Source organism: Enhydra lutris, unplaced genomic scaffold (genome assembly GCF_002288905.1).
Source record: "Enhydra lutris kenyoni isolate GAN:26980312 unplaced genomic scaffold, ASM228890v2 scaffoldscaffold57, whole genome shotgun sequence".
In the NCBI taxonomy this organism is placed as follows: Eukaryota; Metazoa; Chordata; class Mammalia; order Carnivora; family Mustelidae; genus Enhydra; species Enhydra lutris.
The window spans coordinates 6,224,499-6,247,240 of record NW_019154141.1 but is presented as its reverse complement, the minus strand read 5'-3'; the positions used below and the strand labels follow the sequence as shown (position 1 = coordinate 6,247,240).

At 40.8% G+C, this 22,742-nt stretch overlaps 1 protein-coding gene across 1 annotated transcript; it reads left to right on the top strand.

Annotated features, from left to right (window-relative positions):
• Positions 1-5,456: 5,456 nt before the first annotated feature.
• LOC111158083 (apolipoprotein H) lies at positions 5,457-18,802 on the top strand. The gene is made up of 8 exons (XM_022519909.1): positions 5,457-5,576; positions 6,216-6,392; positions 7,868-7,964; positions 9,085-9,161; positions 10,929-11,117; positions 14,617-14,796; positions 16,460-16,657; positions 18,650-18,802. Exons 1-8 carry the CDS (start codon positions 5,513-5,515, stop codon positions 18,703-18,705), a joined length of 1,038 nt encoding a protein of 345 aa, XP_022375617.1. The 5' UTR covers positions 5,457-5,512; the 3' UTR covers positions 18,706-18,802.
• Positions 18,803-22,742: the final 3,940 nt, after the last annotated feature.

The window sequence follows — 22,742 nt, the reverse complement described above, 5'->3', positions numbered from 1 at the left end:
TAAGAATAATAGCTCTAGGTGAAGACTGAAATTGTAATATATAAAAGACATTAGTTTTTTCAAGGGAAATGCTATTTACATGTAGGGAATCTCAAAATTCACACAAAGGTGTTTCAGTGCTGACTTCGGCTGACCGTGTGTGTATTTCTAGATGCATATAATCATGCCCATTAAGCCTGTGACAATGGTCCTTTGTCCTCTCAGCAAATACGGGCGTAGTTCCTGACATATTCTGCTATCATAGGAGCAAAGGCACTTGGATCTTTCCACCGGGACCTTGTTGGTGGATGTTGGCTAGAATTCCATCCCAGAAAGAGACAATATTGAAAAGTTTTTTTTTTTTTAATCTAAACTATTGCTAAATGTTTAATGTTATGGTCAAAGTCTCTGCTTGTAAAGTAAATAAGTTTTGAACATGTGATGCAATGTGATGTTAGGAATACAGAACCTTGGACTCTGAGTCTAGGTCTCTATAGTTCAATTTACAAAGGAGAGTAGGGAAGGATATGTAAGGTATTTAAGAGTTTCAAGTACAAAGTCCTATGTTTCTTGTAAAACAAATGTTTTCATGTACTCTTCAGCCCAAGTGTCTGTGTGTCTGTGTGTTTCCATCCATGGTTAACAAAGCAATATACCAAGTCCAACATTGAATCCAAGGGTTGGTTAATCTTTAGTGGTGAGTATAAACCCCAACAATACAAACAACCACTTGCTTTGCCAAAATTCCTAGGGTTTTTTTTTTCTTAATGGTTTCTCCCTTTGCTCTGCCAAATTAAACTTCAATGGTAAGTTTAAATGTGTCTTCAAAGTGCCATGTAACCTTGATGATCAGCCAGCTTCTCGGTTATTATCATAAGGTTGTTAGTGTGAGTTGAACTATAGGGAGAAGATAGATCGGACTCCGGGCCAACCACGTGGTGCTGAAGTTACACAGAGAAATGACTCACCAATGCAGGGTGAATGATTACATCTCATCTTAAGGCTCATCGTGAAGGCTTTCATCAGACCCATGTGTGTTTTTGGAAGAGTTCTGAGAACATCTCGTAATTCTCAGACATGTTCAAGTGCAGTACAGTCAGGACTAATAATAATCATAATTTATTAATTGTGCAAAATACCATCCATTATCTTTGTATTTAATTATACGAACAAGGAAAAATTTTACCAACAAAAAAAAGGGGCAATAAAGAACTCCCCCTCCCCCTACCGAAACCATAAACACATGTGACTCTTCTCAAAAGCTGTCAGACTAAGTTTGATTTCGTTGTTTCCTCATTGGCTTGTTACTGTATTTTTGGCACTATTTTCTATAGCTTAGTAGGCGACAAATAGGAGCGGGATGTCAATGGCTCAAAATTAATGTGTATACATAATATATATAACTACTTAAAGCTCTTTTGCTTTATACACATGCACATACACACATATATGAAATTAAAGTTGAAAAAATTCTGTCCATTACACTGATTTTTATGGGGTGATGCCAAAAAAGTTAAGGTTTGGCTTAAGAACAATATTTTATTGGGCGCCTGGGTGGCTCAGTCAGTTCAGCATCTGCCTTCGGTGCAGGTCATGATCCCGGGGTTCTGGGATCGAGCCCCACGTCAGGCTCCCTGCTCTGCATATGCTCCTCTCTCTCTCTCTCTCAAATCTTAAAAAAAAGAACAATATCTTATGAAGACCACTCTCAAGGAAACCACAAGAAAGGAACATATTCCTTTTCATTGTTGTTATATTTTTAAGCAATTTCACATTTCAAATACACAGGAAATTTCCAAGAATAGAACAAAAACCTCCATATACTCTTTACCCAGAGACTCCATTCAACCTTCACCAAAATCCCCTCAGGGTGTCTCAGCAATGGCATGGGACATGCACTTGACCATTCTCCCTAGGTTCCCCCAGTCTTTCTTTGCCTTTCATGGCCTTTGCCATTTTGAACTTTACAAGTTGGTCATTTTGCATATCATCCTTGAACTTGAGTATGTGCCATATTTTCTCAAGACACAACCCAGGTCTTTATGTTTAGGGCAGGAGTAATGCAGAAGAGATGCTGTGTCCTTCCCATCGCATCTTATTTACGGGGCACGCTATGTCAATTTGTCCCATTAATGGTGGGAGAACTTTGATAATTTGATTCCGATGGTGTCTGCCAAGTTTCTCAACTATAAATTCCTTTTTTCTCTCTCTTTGTAATAAACACGTTTTTAAGTGGAGACATTTTTAAGGCAATATGAGTGTCTCATCTCTAATCCCACTAAGACCTCCTCGTTTTAACATCCATTGATAGTTCTTGCCAGAATTAAATATTTCTCTGATGATTTCCAAACTGCAATTTTCCAATTCCAGTACTCTTATTATATTAATTAATTGACATTCTACCACAAGGAAGAACTTTCTGATCTTCCCATATACTTGTTAATATGTTTATTGCTATCAGTCAACATGGACTCATTGATTTCCATTTTAGTCAGTGGGTTGTAACTTATTATATCATTACTTAATTTAACACTCAAATGGTCTCATCTCTTCAAATGCCTTCTGGGTCCTTCTAACATGTCCCTATCATTCTCTGAGCATTTTCTGCACTACTCTTCACAACATGATGTTCCAGAATTGTCTTATAGTTTCCACTCCTAGAATCAACCAATTTTTTAAGACACCTTGGTGCCTTTCCATGGATAGTTGTTTTAGAAACCAAGATCTGGGCACGAGGTGTGCTTATTGCTACTGAGTATATTGTCATTCCCAGACCATCTTGGTGGAGAGAGCTAGGAGTAATATGTATGTCCAGACATACATACATACACACATGTACACAACTTTGTATCTATAATTTCTGTGTCTGTCTAGGTATATGCAAAATTTGTACCAATACTGCTCCTTCCAATCCAACACTACAGGGTTTATTAGAACTTTCCTTCTTCCCCTTTTGCTCCTTCTCCTCACCAGTAAAAATCCCGACTCTCATTATCCCTAATATATTTGCTTGTTTGCTCAATCCTTTTTTGTAGCCAATCCTGTGACAACGCTGGGTTGTCATCATCACAAGGGTCAATATGACTGCCCCACTGGGTCTGCCCCATGACTTTTGGACAGAATTAGGAAGGAAGGACAAAGGAATGGAGGGAGGGAGGGAGGAAGAGAGGCAAAAAGAAAGGAGTACGTTGTTTTTAATTTGAGGTATAATTAGCATATAATAAGATACACAGATTTTAAATGTTTACTTGGATAATTTTTAATATTTAATAAATTATTCTTTTTAAAATTGAAGTATAGCAGACACACAATGTTACACTAATTTCGGGTGTACAGGTGACTTGACAGGTGTAATTTCAGGTGTACAGGTGACTTGACAAGTCTATCCATGATGCTGTACTCACAGGTGTGGCCACCCTCTGACACCATACAACGCTATTACAGGTCCATTGACTTTATTCCCTATGCTGTGCCTTTCCTCTCCATGACTTACTCATTCGGTGACTAGAAGACTGTACCTCCCACTCCCCTTCACCCATCTTCCCCATTCCTCCTCCTCCTCCCCTCCTCCCCTCTAACTAACTAACAAACCATTAGTTTGTTCTCTGTTATTTACGGGTCTGTTTCTGCTTTTTATTTATTTCTTTGTTCATTTGTTTTCCTTAAATGAGTTTTGATCATTGCAAGTACCCTAGTAACAAACATGTAAAGTATAGAATGTTCCTGCCTCTCCAGAAAGGCCTCTCAGGTAAGGGTGCACATCCATTAGCAAATACTGTTAAAACCCCTCTTCTGTCACTGCTCCTCTCAATGGCTATCACTCCATTTACATCTGTTGCCAAAAATGTCTCTTCTTAGTTTCACACTTCTCAAATATATTTTCCTGATGCCCAGCCTGTTTGGTTTCTCTCTTTCTCCCATCTACCTCAGATCTTTATTATGTAGAACAACTCGGCCTTATCTTCTTTAGTTTCTCTCTTCTCCACACATTGAGGGAATTCTCCACAATAAAACAGAGCCTGTGAATGATCTAGAAAAGCCTTAGAAGGGGAAGGGTGAGTGAGTGAGTGAGTGTGTGTGTGTGTGTGTAAAGACTTTGATTTAATCACAGAGGGGGAAGGGCCACGATATTTTCTATTAGTGGGAGTATACTTTTCTTCTTGTCACAGAACACAATGTTCATCAGAAGCAAAGTTCAAGAATCACTGCCTGACAAGAATACTTCTTAAACTAATGTGTGTCAAGCAACTTTAGACCTCAAAGGCCATCCAAATGAGAACCAGCAAAGGCAACTGACTCAGAGCTTGCCATAACAAGGGAGTCAGCCATTGTTATTTGCGTTTGGCAGAGACTCAAAGTCAGAGGAGTGGTCAAACTTGCTTGTGGACACAAAGGGCAAATTCAAGTATGTCCCGATGGAAGATTGTTGGTATGATAGGGGTAATGGAGGTGGACTAACTAGAAGCTGGGCATCCTATGTGATTAATTGAAGAACGTATTTGGCTTTTTCTAGTTTGTCCTAAGTTGGGTTGATTGCTACGGAGGTTGGGATTTGGCTTGCTGGATTGGTTGCTACAAAAACTAGGGGTCAGAGTTCTATCTTCATATATTTTCTGGCCATTGTCCACTTGTAGATTCAATCTGAGCATGGAGGATGCATGAGAGGACTAGGGAGTCATGGCTGGTCCTCTCTGAACCCTCCAAGCAACGTCATCATCATTGGCCATTGTCGCCTCCTACTCAACTTCTGTTCTTCTCAGAGTCCCAGCTTGTAACTTCATGTCAACTTTCCAGTCCCTAAAACAGATCTAGAAATCTGCCTAGACAGATCTAAGAAGTATTAAGAGGGACGAGAAGGACTTCGTGTTGACTTGGCATGAGAAGACCGAGGATTTGAGGATAGCTTTGAGGTTGCACCTGGAGGTGCCAGAATGATCTGTTACTAATTGCCAGTAAAACAGAAATCTGGAAGAAATCATCGTTTTTCTGAGGGAAGATGATGAACTCAGGTTTTTAGGCATTGTAGTTTTAGATGCCTCCTTGTGGATGTTCTTCGGAATCATACATCTGGAAACGAATATCATTTTAGAGATGTGGAGACTGAAAGCCAGAGATGGTCTAAAATTTCTACATCAAGAGTGTGGGGGAAGCAGGTGCTTCAGGCTTCTGATGTTCCACCCACTACGTACACAAAACTAAGGATGGAGGATGAGAGGTCTGGAGTAGAGCCCTGACAATCTGGGAATCAGCAGAATTCCATTCAAGGTGATAATGGACCATGTTGTGCCATTAAAATAAATGTTATGAAGATGGAAACCATTTGCCAAGGATTTCACAACAGACCCACAGAAGTGAAAGTAAATGATTAAAAAATGTAGGTCTCAGAGTTCCTTTCAAATTGTGATATTTTACCTTCTATTTACAGAGGTAAAAGAACACAGGAGGAAAGGTTAATGTTTAAACACTTCTATATTTGCATCCCTCTTTTTAGCAGAGGAAACCATTTTGGTAGCGCCTGTGTGAGTCATCCACAATGATTTCTCTGGGGCTCTTCTTGTTCTCAAGTTTTCTCTGCCATGTTGCTACTGCAGGACGGAGTAAGTACTCTTTGCTTTTGCAAATATAATTAATACCTCCAAGCCCTTAGTATATGACAGGGATCAGTAATGATGACTAAAATTCTTTCTAGTGCGGATGTTGGGGAGTCTGGATTGATACTGATTCTTCACTATTGCCACAGTTAAAGCTCCTCCCTAAGATATTCAGCCAGATGAAGCCTCGATGTATCGACCTATAAAAGGGGGACACCTATAGTACCCTTCAAAGTTGAGGAGATTAGATGAGATCTTGCATACGTGAAATATTTGGTACAGAATTTGGCATAGTTACTATTGGTAGCATTAGTTTTTTCATTTTTGTGCTAGCCGAGGTTAAAAATGAAAATATAGATTTCTTTTTAAAATTTTGTTTAAGATCAATTAACATATAGTGTATTCTTAGGTTCAGAGGTAGAGTTTGGTGATTCATCAGTTGCATGTCACACCCAGTGCTCATTCCATCAACTGCTTCCTTAATACCCATCAACCGGTTACCTCATCCCCCAACCACTTCCCTTCCAGCAACCCTCAATTATTTCCTACAGTTAACAGTCTCTCATGATTTGTCTTCCTCTCTGATTTTGTCTTATTTTAGAAAAATGTAGATTTCTTGACTAACCACTTCGTGCTCTATTTCAGCCTGTCCCAAACCAGATGAGCTACCATTTGCCACCGTTACTCCATTAAAAAGAACCTATGACCCAGGGGAGCAGATTGTGTACACCTGCCGTCCGGGCTATATATCCCACGGTGGGATAAGGCGGTTCATCTGCCCTCTCACAGGACTTTGGCCCGTCAACACCCTGAGGTGTACCCGTAAGTCAGTGCCTTCTCTCACATGCTGTCCCCTCATTGGGATTCAGGACACTTGGCGGATAACCCCCTTTGTCATGCTGGGGGCACAGAGGGCCAGGCGAGCCACAGAGTGGAAGGCTGTGAAGAAACAAGAGGACCAGGGTGGTGTTCATGGGAGGGGACAGTAGAGGTAATAGGTGCTATTTAGAGAGGAGGAGGTGAGCATAGCCCAGAACTAGAAGAGATGTAAAAAAGAGACCTGCTACAATAAAAGAGAGAGAGACTGCAAAGGTGAAAAAAAGATGTACAGCTATTCTGAAATTTAAACAGATGCCAAAGAGACTTTTGAAAAAGTAAAACACAAGGAATCATCATATATTTGGACCTGGCCTCAAAACGAAAGCAACTTTAATGGAATTATCATATTATAATAATTTATAATAAATATAATAATATGAATTATATATGATTATATAATCATAATTTATAATAAGTTATAATATTATATATAAGTATAATATAAAAACTTAAATATAAATTTATTGCTCTCTCCTTATGGTAGATGGTTGCTTTTCTTTATTCCTCAGTACATGGTTCTGTGCTATCATACCAGCATTACTTTTTACAGTCAAATATGGAGCAGTTAGCCCGAAAGAATTTCTGGACATTTTATGTAGAAGTTAAAGAGTAAAAATCACTTTATGGGTCTCTCTGAGCTCCGGTTGTTTTGGTCATAGGAACGTGACCTTTGTGAAACTCATATATTTCATACAAGTGATTTTGGTCTGCTTTTTGATTCAAAAAAGGACTAAACACAATTTTTCATGAAAAACAGCTATAATATCATGAGGGAAAAGTTTTCTTTAAAATAACTGGCATACTAACAATTTCATTTTTTCAAGTTACTTTCCATGTGTGTATTTTTGCATCATTGCAGAAAGTAGGTATCATTTTATATTTTTCTATATTCATCGGCATAAATATTGACAGTGTGTCCATAGTCTTCATAATTCATGTTTTGTTGGCTGCCTAAGAGTTCAACTGTTGATTTACCATAATTAATCAAGACAACCACCTGTTAGTAAACATTTAGCCTGTCTGATTTTTGTTATTAGACAGTGCAATGAGCCTCTTTGTGCATATATAATTTGACTAGTTTTGAGTTGTTTTCTTAGAATAGTTAACAGTAGAGTTATTGGATCAAAGAACAGAAATGAGTTTATCTATCTATCTATCTATCTATCTATCTATATTTATTTGACAGACAGAGATCACAAGTAGGCAGAGAGGCAGGCAGAGAGAGAGGAAGGGAAGCAGATTCCCTGCTAAGCAGACAGCCCAATGCAGGGCTCAATCCCAGGACCCTGGGATCACGACCTGCACCGAAGGCAGAGGCTTTAACCCACTGAGCCACCCAGGCGCCCGAGTTTACATGTTTTTTACTCTAATAAAAAACTCTATAAATTGAAATTTACCTCTCTATCTTTAAATTACAGCCAGAATATGTCCTTTTGCTGGAATCTTAGAAAATGGAGCTGTACGTTACACAACTTTTGAATATCCCAACACGATCAGTTTTGCTTGTAATCCCGGGTAAGGACTTCTAGCTAACAGGCAGAACGTCTCTGTGCCCTTACATTAAATATCAAGACATATTTTATTTTTGGCCTTCAGGCTGGAGTGGCTGAATACAGATCATTTGTAGTCCTGCTTTTAATCTGTACCACAGTAGCATTGGGATCGGGGAGAGGTGGAGACTTTAACAGCTAGAGTGACACATGAAGTTGCTACTTGTATCCAACTTCCCCTCTGGTTAGTTACTTAACTGAGGAGGTGCATTGGAACCCTTAAAACTGGATGGTAATTCTTTATCATCTCTGGGACTTGGCATGAAGGTTAAAATACTTTAGGAATTGGACTTGGGCTTTAGATATGAACCTAATTTGATTGACTGACCTGGGAATCTCCAGGAGGGTATTCTCTGGTGAAATAGGGAGTGTGTTGATCTAGAAGGTAGTTCCGTTGATCAGCATCCCCAGCAAGAAAGCACGTCCGGTCGGTCACATAGCTCAGCTACCTTATGAGCAAAGTCACCACCAGTGACATTGTCGGTATAGGTCAGCTGGCTGTACCTTAGGGCAAAATTTTACTGAGGATTCTTATTTGGGATTGGAAATGAAGAAATACTATGTGTGAAAGAGAAATGAACTCTTTTCATCCAAAATACCAATTAACTTGTGGGTCTGATGAAAAAGGACCTTGAAGCAATTGGTTGGAGGAGACAATGTTACATTTTTGATGGAAATAGACGCATTGTTTCTACCCATTTATCTCAGTAGAGTGAATAGTTTTAGGAAATGAAGAGTAGCCATGACTCAGCTTGATTCAGTTTTGTGACCCTGAAGAAGAGATGCTTCTTCGCTCTGCATATGAAGCAGTTATTTTTGGTCTGCTGATTGGAAAAGAGGGATCTGGGGGTTTGGCTTCTATGCCTCCAGCTGTGGAAATTTCTCATTCTTCCGTGAGTCCCCTGCAGCCCTGGCCTGGGAGATTTGATGAGCCTTAAGAGTCCTGAGCTCCTCAAGAAAGCAGCCTTACAAAATAGGGGAAAAGTCAGTAGCATGACTCTGAGGTGATGCTCAGTGACGAGGACATTTGAGATGACTTTGATGAGTGATTTTACTGCTTGATGGGTCATATTGTCCTTTTGCAGGTTTTATCTGAATGGAAGTAGTTCTGCTCAATGCACCGAGGAAGGAAAATGGAATGTTGACCTTCCTGTCTGTACTCGTGAGTCTGTGGGTCCCCAGTTCTGGGGAGAGAGATTAGTTGTTTTGCCTGGGACTTTGCTGGTCTCAACACTGTACATTCCCTGGCCTGGAAACCCCTCAGTCCTCACTCCTTGGGATGGTTACTCATCCTTACGGAGAGTATTCCTCCCGATATCATCTTACCTTGGAGGATGCAACAACACTTTTGGAAGGACAGAAGGGAAGCATTCGACTCTGATCACATTTGTATCCTCCACCTGGTGAAAACAGTGATATTTGGGCTTATTCTTTCCCTCATTCTCACACTTTTTGGCAGGGGCTTGGCTACATGTGATATTGGTCAGCCTGGGATGGCCATCATTTGACTAGAAGAACTGGAAACAATCTTCCTGCCACTCTGAAACCTCATTCATTCATTTATACATTCACCCATTTATGTATCTCATAAATGGGTATTGGGGACCTAATGTGTGTCATGTCCTGTTCTCAGCACTGAGGCTGTATGGCTGAAGGAGACTTTGGTCTGCCCTTCGGCGAGTGTGTTTAGTGATGAGGAACATAGGAAAGTAACCTTCACAGTGACCTTAGACTCCATCAAAGGGCCTCGCCTCATAGGAGTGGAGTGGGTTTGCTTCAAAACACACCTCTAGTTTATTCCGGGACCCTCAGCCACGCAGTCAGGGGTGGCTCTGGACATTGCTGATGGAGGCAAGGGTGTTCTGATTGTGAGTCACAGGAGTCCAATCTTTGACCAGGAGTCCCACACGTCACAATCATGGTTATGGTTCCCCAACATTTCAGTGAGATCTGTCCTAACAAGAGCCAGTGAAAAAGTCAAGCAATTTCAAATCAATGATCGTTTGAGAAAAGTTGAACTACCCAAACAAAAGGTTTTTAAGGCTAAATTAGAGTTCTTTACTCAGCAGTAAAAATCACCACTAGTTTCCCTTGGAAGCAGGTTTACATCAACTATGTAAAGTCACTTTTGCTTCTTGGTTACAAACAGAAAATCTGCTTTAGCTTCCGTCTAATCTAAACCAACGCTCCTTGTACTTTAACGGACATGTGAATCATCCAGGCATCTCGTTAAGAGGCAGATTCTGATCCACAAGTCTGGATGGTGTCTGAGCTGCTGCATTAATAGCAGGCTTCCCCCTTGGAGTAGCAAGGATTTAAATAATTCAGATTAAATCACATTCTGCTCTGCACTATCTTCCTTTACGTTAGTATAACTCTCCCTGGATTTATTGAAACCTCGTATTAGTTAGGTCAGATGACAACCCCGACCACATCTCCACGTAAAGCTACTTGTGCAAGCTCCAAGCATTCAGAGTGTAGAAGCAGGAGATGTTCAGTGGGAACAAACCCATGTAAGACAGCAGTGGAATGAAGACGTCACTGAGGACGTTGTACCAAGCGCTCTCATGAGCATTCATTACAGGATGGTCCTCCGTCCTCTACTAACTCTGACTTCCAGAAACATCTAGCATTTGGATCAAAGCCTTATGGAGACCTATGCACTATGTCATTGTAAGAAGCAAATTCGTGGGGACAAGACTTAGACTTACTTCATTTTTCAGTCTTTTCACTGGTTCGGTCATCTGATTTTTCAGGTCATATGTTCTTCCATGACTTTTGTAAGTGTTTGTTTTTACCCTGGTGTTTGATCCCACTTTGCATTTTCTCAAGTTAATCTTTGTTTGTTTGTTTTTGTTTTCTTTTCTGGAAAGAGTAGATTTAAAAGACTCAACTATTTCATAAAAGTGATTGTTCTTTCTTTTTCCAGCTGTAACCTGCCCTCCTCCATCCATTCCTAAGTTCGCAACCCTTAGTGATTTTAAGTCATTGACTAAAAACCACTCCCTCTATGGAACAAAAGCTGTCTTCGAATGTTTGCCACACTATGCCATGTTTGGAAATGATACAGTTACCTGCACAGCACATGGAAATTGGACTGCATTACCAGAATGCAGAGGTAGGTACAAGGACAAGACAAAACTATTATGATAGTGTAGAATCCCATTTTTGGGAATGGAAAATTCCACTCTCATCGAGTGTTTCCAATGGCCTTGTTCAATTCATGTTTATTGGCATCTACCATGTTCTGGGCAGTGTACTGGGTGTTGGGAATACCAGATGAAGGACGCCTGGCTTCTGACGTCAGGAGAATTCTACATAATGCCATGAACTGTTTGGAACTGCCTGGGAGGGCTTCCCAGAAGACAAGAAGTGGAGAATGAGGGGAAGTCATGGGAAGTCAGGGAGCCGTGAGAGAACAGGGTGTATGCATGGACAGTCAAATATGGTAGTGAGATTGGTGGGGAGAAGGCAGGATTAAATTGGGGAGTTCTAGGAGATGATGGTGAAAAACTGGGCTGTAGTTGGATTGTCCCAAGCTTTTATAGTCCACCTAAATTTAAGAATCACAAGAACATTTGATTTAGGGGTGCCTGGGTGGCTCAGTGGGTTAAGCCTCTGCCTTCAGCTCAGGTCGTGATCCCAGGGTCCTGGGATCGAGTCCCTCATCGGGCTCTCTGCTTGGCAGGGAGCCTGCTTCCTCCACTCTCTCTGCCTGACTCTCTGCCTACTTGTGACCTCTTTCTGTCTTATAAATAAATAAAATCTTAAAAAAAAACATTTGATTTAAAAATTATGAAAATTCTTCCTCTTCTACTTATTTTTATTTTTGACAGAGAGAGAGAGAGAGAGAGAGAGAGAGAATGCATGTGCTCATAGGGTGGGGAGGGAGAGAATCTTAAGCAGGCTCCATGCCCAGCACAAAGCCTGACATGAGGCTCAATCCCATGACCCTGAGATCATGACTTAAGCTGAAATCAAGAGTGGGATGCTTGACCAACTGAGCCACCCAGGTGCCCCCTTCCTCTTTTAATTTGATCACTGTTATCTTTGAATTTGTCAACTGCAAAACAAGTAGACAAATTATAGACTTTATCATGCACACAAGGAGTTATACTAAGGACTGCTACTTTCTCCTCTAGTAGATATTGCTGATTTCTTCTGAATGATTCAAAGCATAAATGCTTTTTAGAAGAGGAAACTACTAGCAATAATACCTAGCTCCTTCTGTGGGATTCAAACTCTGGGTCAGGTACTGGTCTCCTGCTGTATATGTGTCATCTCATCTCATTTAATTCTCTCAAGTCCTAAGCAGTAGGTTCTTTTTTTGCCCCCCCAACCTTTCACCTACATGTATCAAAATCAACATGTTATGACTTTTTTTGTCTCTCTCCCTCTTTTTCCATAGACAGATGCTTTTTCTTCCTGTACTATCTGAAAATAAGTTGTACGCATCATGACACTTACCCACAAATACTTCAGCAGGAATGTTCTAAGAACAAGAACATTGTTCTTGTAGGCAAGACATTTAATGTGTTTTGAATTATTAACAATAATGATTTAAACTATTATAATAATATAAACAATTAACAACATTTATTTCATGTGGAAATTTCCCCCCAGTTGACCCCAAGTTGTTCTTAGACATATGTTTTGTTTTACACGGGATCTCATCAAGAATTACACATTTGGTTTAGCTGTCAAGTCTCCTTAGTCTCCTTTGGTTATAGAATGATCCCCTGTGGGACAGCTAGGTGGCTTAGTCGGTGAAGCATCTTCCTTCTGCTTGGGTCATGATCTCAGGGTCCTGGAATTGAGCCCTGTGTTGGGCTCCCTGCTCAGCTGGGAGTCTGCTTCTCCCTCTCCATCTCCCACTGCCCCTCCCCTTCCCCCTACTCATGCTCATTCTCTCTGTCTCTGTCTCTCTCTCAAATAAATAAATACATCTTTTTTTTTTTAAAAGAATGATCCCGTCTTTTTAGTAGTCTTTACTTGACATTTTTATTTTTATTTATTTATATTTTATTTTTATGGAGAGAGAGGGAGCATTTGCCGGGGGTAGGGGGCAGAGGGAGAAGGAGAAAGAGAATGCCAAGCAGACTCCATGTCCAGCGTGGAACCGGACCTGGGGCTCAATCTCTCAACCATGAGATCACGACCTGAGCCAAAATCAAGAGTCAGATGCTTAGGGATGCCTGGGTGCCTGGGTGGCTCAGTCAGTTAAGCATCTATCTTTGGCTCAGGTCATGATCCCAGGGTCTTGGGGTCGAGCCCCACATCGGGTTCCTTACTCAGTAGGGAGCCTGCTTCTCCCTCTACCTGCTGCTTCCCCTGCTTGTGCTCTCTTTCTCTCCCTGTCACATAAATAAATAAAATCTTACAAAAAAAAAAAAAAAGAGTCAGATGCTGCTTAACTGACTGAACCACTCAGGTGCCCCTCCTTGACGTTTTTAAGAATACAGGCTAGCTGTCTTGTAGAATGTTCCATACTCTGAATCTAGGTGATGATTTACTTGTGATTAGATTCAAGCTAAATAATTTCATGAAGAATTCATTCCATCACATCAAGAGGAATCACTGGTATTGGTTTATTTCATCCCTCGGTCAGGTAGGTTGTGTCAGATCTCTTGGTAAAGGCATCTTTTCCTTTTCCTTTCCTAAAGGAAGCAAATGGTGGGTGATACTTTGAGACTGTGTGAATATCTACCCTCTCGCTGACATTTTGGCATCCTCTGATGATGCCCGACTTAGTCAATTACAACACTGGTGGTTGCAAACTGGTGACTTTCTATCTTTTCTCCTATATTTATTAGTTTGCATTCTTCTATAGAAAAATGCTTTACTTTTCTTCCATGGACTATTTTTAAAATATTATTATAGACTCATAGATTCAGGTGCCAGGAAAACATCATGTTTCTCCTTCATATTTCATTCTGGCTTCTCGTATAGACTAAAGACATTCATAAGAATTATATTTAACATCTAGGGGCGCCTGGGTGGCTCAGTGGGTTAAGCCTCTGCCTTCGGTTCAGGTCATGATCTCAGGGACCTGGGATTGAGCCCTGCATTGGGCTTTCTGCTCAGCAGGGAGCCTGCTTCCCTCTCTCTCTCTCTCTCTCTGCCTGCCTCTCTGCCTACTGATGATCTCTCTGTCAAATAAATAAATAAAATCTTTTTAAAAAAAAAGAATTAGATTTACCATCTAAAATCCAATAATGGTGAGCTAGTGTGCGTGGAGGGAGGCTTTGTGTTCTAATTTCATGGTTTGTTGATTAAAAGAGGCAGAATCATTTTTTCTTTTTTAAAACCCACCATTTTAGACTGCATGCAGATGAAATTTGGAATAAATAACACCTTGCTATTGTATGAGAGCCCAAAGCACTTGGTAACTCATTGATTTACTTTCAAAGTATTGTTTTGTCCTTTATAATATCTAGGGTCCTGTGGGCTTAAGAAAAGGGGGACAGGATTAAGCACCTAGGTCCCTAGAAATTGAATTCCAGTTACAGGAACACCCAGTGACTCAATGGGGTAATGGAGATTGGAATGTAAATATTTTGTAACTGTGGAAGAGCACTACATATACACTAATATGTCTTACTGAATATACTTTTTAGAAGTAAAATGCCCATTCCCATCAAGACCAGACAATGGGTTTGTGAACTATCCTGCAAAACAATCACTTTATTACAAGGATAAAGCCACATACGGTTGCCATGATACATACGTCTTGGATGGCCCAGAAGAAGTAGAATGTAACAAATTTGGAAACTGGTCTGCACAACCAAGTTGTAAAGGTATGAAATAGGGGTGCGGTACGTCCCCGAACTTACCCAGTGGATTATTTTTACTTGCCGTTTTCTTGTTCCAATCATTTTCTGCTTGTTGCTCAGACTTGCTTCACAGTTATTTGTATGTGAAAGACTTTAGGACCCACATGTGCCTTGGGGAGTTTCATGCTTAGCAAGTGTGTTTGAGATGAAACTGTAGGAGATACACAGATCCTTTGTAAGCATTGATGATATGGTGGAAAATGGTGTGGGTTTCCTATGCTCGTTTCCCTGCAAGCATCTTTTTCTGCTTTGTCCTAGACTAGACTCTTCTTGTTGCTGCAAAAAACCAACCACACATTCAAGCTAGTTCAAGGAAATAGGGGTTTATCATAAAAAGGCAACAGGTGATCATATGGACATTGATGACGAACGACGAAGACATGAAATGCAACTGGTCCTCTTGAGGATTTGAACTGAAGCCAGGCCCTATTGCTACTCTTTCCATATCTCAGTGACCTCATGTTCTCTCTCATCTTCATGTTTCCCTGCTCACTCTCCTCAAACCTGGCTTGACTCTGCACCAGGACCTCTCAAGCAAAGGGCTCAACACTAACTGGCATCTTTTCCTGGAAACACTGGTTCCTTTTGAGTTAGGTGTCTATCCTTGATCCAGGGTCATGCTTATGCAGAGAACAGTTACCTAGCACTGTATTTCTGCGCTGGTTGTTACAGGGCTGGGCAGTCTAAGCAGAAAAGGAAACTAGGCACAGCAGGCAAAATGATGCATTATTAGTGTCCTAGGTTGGGGTCCCCTAGAAACAGAGCCTGAAACAGGGATTCAAGTACGGGTGATTTTCTTTCAGGAGAAAGTGAGGCAGGTAGGCTCGAGTAGGGCACTGGTTCTCAAACTTCACTGTGTCCCAGAATCACCTGGAGGGCTTATTTAAACCCAGAGTTTTTGATTCAGTAGATCTGGGATAGGACCTGAGAATTTGCTCAAGTTCCCAGCGATACAGCTGCTGATGATCCTGGGACTAAATTTTGAACAAACAGGTGGTCTCAAATAGAGTCTAGTTTTAATTTCATCCCCTTGGGAGCTCTGGACCATGAATTCTACCCCAGTTGATCCCACCAAAAGGCATGGGGACCTGCTTTTTGTATCCCCTTACTGGTCCGTCATTGGCTATGGGCTGCTCTCTTCCCTGACCCTGGTGTGGAGGCTGATTTGCTCCTGGAAGAGGTGGCTCCCTTATGGCTGAGGGCAACTTTTCAGAGAAAGGAGCATTTGTGAACTATCATTAGCCAACTCTCACAGTAGCTGTGGGATGGCTACATTAGCTCAATAAATGAGATTTCAGTGGGGCAGTGGAGGTTAATATAAAATGGCAGTATCTCGTAGAAGTTTTTTTTCTCGGAAGCCTAAAATCTGACGCTTCTGCTCTGACCTTATTATGTGGGTACTCTAGGGGGAGAAAAGGGTGTCTTGGAAGCCATGATTAATGGTTCCATGGATAAAGAACTTCTATTGGCCATGACACTGACGTTACTCACTATGAACATTCTTGGAATCTTCCTGTCTTGAGCAATGTGTTTCAAGCATACTCATCTACTGATTCAAATGCTACATTGTCCTTAAGGAAGACTCACTGAACTCCCAAGTCTTGACCATGAATATTGTGTCTTTCAGCTTCTTGTAAATTATCTGTTAAAAAAGCGACAGTGCTGTACCAAGGACAGAAAGTAAAGCTTCAAGACAAATTCAAGAATGGAATGCCGCACGGTGAAAAAGTTTCATTCTTCTGCAAGAATAAGGAAAAGAAATGTAGCTATACAGAGGATGCTCAGTGCATCGATGGCACCATTGAAATCCCCAAGTGCTTCAAGGGTGAGTCCGACCCTAGTAATTTTAGCTGGGATTCCCACTTGCCTCTCACCATAGGAAGTACTTTAATTACATAATGATTACAAGAAGCCATGTGAGTTTGGCCTCTGGATTTTCTTTCCTTTTTTTAAAAAAATATTTTATTTATTTATTTTACAGAGAGAGAGAGAGAGATCGCAAGTAGGCGGAAAGGCAGGCAGAGAGAGAGGGGGAAGCAGGCTCCCCACTGAGCAGGGAGCTAGAGGAGGAACTCTATCCCAGGACCCAGGAATCATAACCTGAGCTGAAAGCAGACGCTTCACTGACTGAGCTACATAGTTGCCCCTGGCCACCAGATTTTTAAAAAGAGCAGGGGAGCAGGAGAAAACAGTGAGATGAAGCAATAAACTGATTCATTTTCTCCACTTGCATTAACATTTTCCTTTCCAATTCTTTTCCTTAAATCTCAGGGTTGCAGTTTTATTCAGTGAATATTGAGATGAATTATGCCATCTTGCATAATTCTAGATTAAGCTCAAAAATAATATTGCATGGAATATTGAATAATAATAATATTTACTTGGGGCGCCTGGGTGACTCAGTGGGTTAAAACCTCTGCCTTTGGCTCAGGTCATGATCCCAGGATCCTGGGATCGAGCCTCGCATCGGGCTCTCTGCTCAGCAGAGAGCCTGCTTCCCCCCTCTGTCTGCCTCTCTGCCTACTTGTGATCTCTGTCTGTCAAATAAATAAATTTTAAAAAAAAGTTGGGGATTTAAAAAAAATAATATTTACTACCCCTCAGTCCCAAATTACAGAGAACTCACCCTAATTACAGAGTAGCTCATGGTAATGGTGATTAGTTTATAGATCTTCTAACATTTTTTCCTCTTTCTTCAGCAATTCCTGGACTTTGAAAAATCTTCATTAGGGCAAAGTATTCATTAGGGCAAAATACTTTAAGGAGGAGGAGGTTATGTTTGTGTGAGATCAAGAAGTATACAATGATCAGCATTTAGAACTGCCAAATTTTTAAATTTTCAGGTTTAGGGCTTAAATAGCTTTGTACTATGAAGGAAGAATGAACCAGAGGCTGAAGGTACTATTGCCTCTTAGTTTAGAATGGGATCCAAGAGGGATGCCTGGGTGGCTTAGTTTCTGCCTTTGGTTCAGATCATTATTCCAGGGTCCTGGGATCCAGCCCCACATCAGGCTCCCTGCTCAGCGGGGAGAATACCTCTCCCTCTGCCTGCTGCTCCCACTGCTTGTGCTCTCTCTCTCTGACAAATAAATAAATAAAATCTTAAAAAAAAAAAAAGTTCCAAGAACGCTGACAGCCGTATACTGGGCAGGCAGGTTAGAGAAGATGAGGGGTTTGAGAAATGACCAGCTAGAGACAGAAAAGGGAATGAGAATCACACCTACTTCATAGGTTTGTTTACCAGAAATATGATCCATGCCACAGAGGAAGGGCTCAAACAATGATAGTTATTATAATCACTAATGGTTAGAAATGCACTGGATAAATTGTTATTGTTTCAAATATAGCAGACCCCCGGGCAGATATTAAATACTGAAATTGACAGAGGACCTGTAGCCTCATTCAAATCAGTACGCAACATATTAGAAGAGGATAATTTTAAAAAACCAAGCTGAGTTTTGTTGATGTATTTCTTCCGGCCATTGCTCCTTACAGTCTTCAGACAGATACGGCGCTGTTAGTGCATCGAGAATAAATGAAAGGCTGATACAGTTGGTTTCTTTCTTTCTTTTTTTTTTTTCTTTTAATCTTGACTGTCAGAATTAGACAGAACCTTTTATTTTCTCTCTTGGAAATGAGTGTCTTATCATTTCCCTGATGTTTTCTCCTATCACTGAAACCTCACAGTCAATGGTTTTATTCATATAATTAAATTTTCCCACCTGTTGGTAAATTCTATTTGATTTGGCTTAGGCACTTAGCAAATTTAAGAAATGATCATTTCTCTTAGAATCTTTCTCTTTCTCTTTCCGAACAGAACACAGCTCTCTGGCTTTCTGGAAAACCGATGCATCAGATGTGAAACCATGCTAAACTGGTTTTCAGATTCAAAGTTAAATGGCGCACTTGAATCAGTGTTTGTCCAAGGAACATGACAAAAGTGGAAAAATAAAGTAACTGAATTTATTCCATTTCTCACTGCAGCGTGGTAGCTTCCTTTTAGTTATGTTAGCTGGTTAAGAAACCCAGACACTTGGAACTTGACCATTTCATGATGTGGAACGGAAAGGGTACATAATTACCCAGGTAACCTAGTTTGGTCTCCCTGGTTCTACTCAAATAATTTCACCTTAACCAACTGCAGTATTTTTCATAGAATGGTCCCGAGAACCATCACACAAGCCCTCAGCTCTGCCTGGCAGTCTTACTGTATTTCTCTAATTTGTGCACTTCCCTCCTTTCCAAGGTGGCTACTTCTCTTCACAACCCTCCTCAAGCCACCTTCTCTCCCCTCACCCTCATCTGATAATCTTCCTCTTCTTGCACCAAGAAAATAGAAAAGACCCTTTAAAAGACCTTTCCATGGGGTGCCTGGTTGGCTCAGTGGGTTAAGCAACTCTTAATTTAGGCACAGGTTATGTAATCTCATGGTTGGGGAAATGGAGCCCCAGCAGGGAGTATGCTGGAGAGTCTCTCTCTCCCTCTCCTTCTGCTCCCCCCAACACTCACTGGTGCATGCTGTCTCTAAACAAAATTTTTAAAAAATAAATAAAATAAAAAATCTTCCCATGACCAAATCTGTCAACTTACTAGTACCTGTACCAGATTCTCTGCCTTCTGTCTTGTTGCAGTGGATAAACTCAGTTCCCATCTAGGGGCAATCCATATGCACCAGATCCCATCTTCTCTCTCCCACTTAAGGATTTTGCTCCTGCCACAAGTGATCTTCCATTTTTATTTTTTTTCTTCCTATTGGACCATTTCTATCAGTGTAGAAATATACGGTAATATTACCCTTTACAAAAACCCTTCCTATTGTCTGACATCTTTTTCCAGCTACTGCCCCGTCTTTTTCCCCCCTCTTTTTGTTTTTATTTTGTTTTAATTTTTAATTATTTCTTATTTTTTTTATATTCCTCATTTTTATAAAAGTACTAGAAAAAGGTGTTTCTCTTTGCCAGCTCTACAAATAGGACCTGTGACTACTCTTGAAATCTGTCTCCTCAAAATTCCCTCACTGATGCTTTTTCATTAGGGTTTGACGTGCTTGCTACGGGTGGGGGCCAGATCTCTCTTCCAAGATATTTCTCTGCTCCTCCTTTGCTTCCCCCCATCACCAAGGTGGTCATTCAAAAGCTCCACATTCCCATTACTTAAACTTAAAAAAGTTTTACTTTTTCTTCCTCAATCCTTCCTTTCTGTATGGTCTCTCCCTCTCCGGGTCTTTGGGTTTGGGTTTGAGACCATTTGATGTCTCCTCTTTGTAAACCAAAGAGCCCTATTTGGGGATTTTGCTGAGCAAAATAGCCTTCTGCTCTGGACTTCCTCTCTTAGCACAAAGCTTTACACCCACTATTTCCTTTAACTTCTTACGTACTATTTTTTAAATGGACCTCCCAGGGCACCTGAGTGGCTCATTCCGTTGAGTGTCTGACTCTTCATTTTGGCTCAGGTCATGATCTCAGGGGTCGTGAGATAGAGACCTGCTCCACACTCGGCACAAGTCTCTTTCTCTCTCTTCCTCTGTTCCTCCCCTCCTCCCAATCTCTCTCTCTCTGAAAATAAATAAATAAATAAATAAATAAATAAATAAAATCCTTAAAATAAAAAATAAAAAAATAAAAGAGATCCTCCCCCCTCATCCCATGCAACAGGACTAAGAATGAAAAGACAGCAGTAAAAATTTTAGAGCATGTCCTCCTGCTCCAGACATGATTGCAAGGTTTGCTCCAGAAAAGGAGAGAGCATGTTTTTCTATTATCCTCCTTTTTGTTACCAATGTTTTCCTGATTAATTTTATTATTTCAAAATTTAAAAAATACATAGGAAAAAATTATAAATTGCTCACTGTCCCTCAGCTCACTTGAACGGGACTATGGAGCCGTGAATGTCAGTGATTTTCTTGGGTATTTGGTGAGTGGTTATTGGGGACTTTCTAATGCCGACCTGAGCTCCAAGGCCTTTTGCTCTATCTCTGAGGGCCTCTTAATAAAGATTCACAATTAAGCTTTCCTGTTCTTTCACGAGGCCATTACCTACTTGGATCAACTGAGACATAATCCAGAATTTTTGAAGTTCTATAGTCCAGCTTATACCCAATGAATGAACATACCCAATGAGGGATTATTTACTTACGTATTACCATGACCCATCTCAAGGGTGTAACCAGTAGGATATGGACCAATCAGAATGGATGGCTGTCTTGGACTGGGGGCTGGGGTGGGGTGTTGAGGCTGAAAGCCTCCCGATGTATGAGGTGTTGCCCTGCAGTTAGACCGGTGAAAGCACAGCACAAGGTCTTACGGGAAGAGCTGTTGGCCTTGTGGTTGGTACTCAGAGAATTGAGGCAACAGCTATCTATCAACTGGTGTAAACGGTTTTCAATATTTTCACACCGTGCACGTCCTACCACGCCTCCTTTCAAGAAAGATTTGGAACATCTTGATGTTGAAAGGACATAAACAACATAAAAAGAAAAAAAAAACCCACATGCAACAAAGAAAACAGAGCAAGAACATATATCGTATATTTAAAATGGTTATACCATTTATTTTTTAATGCTTTATTATTTCTTTAAAGTAGTTGTAGGTTTACAACAAAACAGAGGAAAGTACAGAGGTTTCGCATACACCGCCCGTCCTCACACACGCAGAGCCTAGCTGTTATCAGCATCACTTACTGAAGCGGTACATTTTTAGCCAAAGTGAAACCTACACTGACATATCACCCCAAGTTTACCTTGGTCTATTTCTGGGCTCCCTGTTCTGTTCCATTGATCTATTTGTCTATTATTTTGCCAATACCACATTCTCTTGATAACTGTACCTTCATGTCTATTGTTTGGTAAGATCAGGTGTTCATACCACCAAAGTTTCCTGAGCCCAGATCTCCTATATTCAACCTACAGTATGTCTCTACCTCCTATCCCCTTAACCTGCTTTACAAAGAAGCTCCTAGAACATGGTAGGTTTGTAGAGGATGGCATTTTGCATTTTGCACGCCCCCCCCAAACACTGGAAGGCATTTCAGGCTGCTGGATAGGCTTGGGTCCCTGAAAAATTAATCAGAGTAGACTTTAAAGCTTAAGCCATAGTCCGAGTCTTCTAATTTAATGATATTTTTATAGAAAGAAAAATCTGCTACTTTGGCAATTTGGATTAGAGGACCCAGTCAGTAGAAACTGCCCATTTCAGCCCTCCATTTCATGATTATGTGGTCCATTTAGCTACATAGGTAGATTCTCTTTCCCAAATGTTTTTCTTCTTAAAAGCTTAGGTCATCAGGTCACCCAGCATTAAAATTCAGCTATCCTCTCCCTAGTAGGTGTGCAGTGATCTCCCTTGCCAGCTGACAGAATAGGAAGGACCTCCCTCCTCCTCCCACAGGGTCAGATGGAGAAAGAGTGAAACTAAGGTTAAGGAGTCGGTTATCATCCTATATTTTAGCATCACTGAATTCATCTTCCCGTGTTATGTGATACAAATTAACTAGCAACAGCAGACCCAACCAACACTATAAGCTACATATGACCAAGGAGGACTTCTTTCAAGACTAGGAGGTCTCCAACTGTGCCTCCTAATGCCCAGCTTTCTTCTCTTGGATGATGGCTGGTTAGGTTTCTCCATGCAAAGGTGTCCATGTTTTAGCTTTTCTCTCACACTGTCCTATGTATTTGTCAGGGGTTTAGAGTATCAAAAACGACTTCTCTCATTTCTAAGGCATTGACCAGTCTTTTAATATATAGGGTCTCATTTCTGAGGCCCCAAACTCAATAACAAATATTCATCAGTGAAATTTCTCATGTACTCTGAGGATCATTCCCCACCTTAATCCCTAAGTGAAAGATGGAAAAGATACAAGAAACAGAAAAAGAAAATCACCTGGGATGTGTGCAAGTGTGTGTGTGAGTG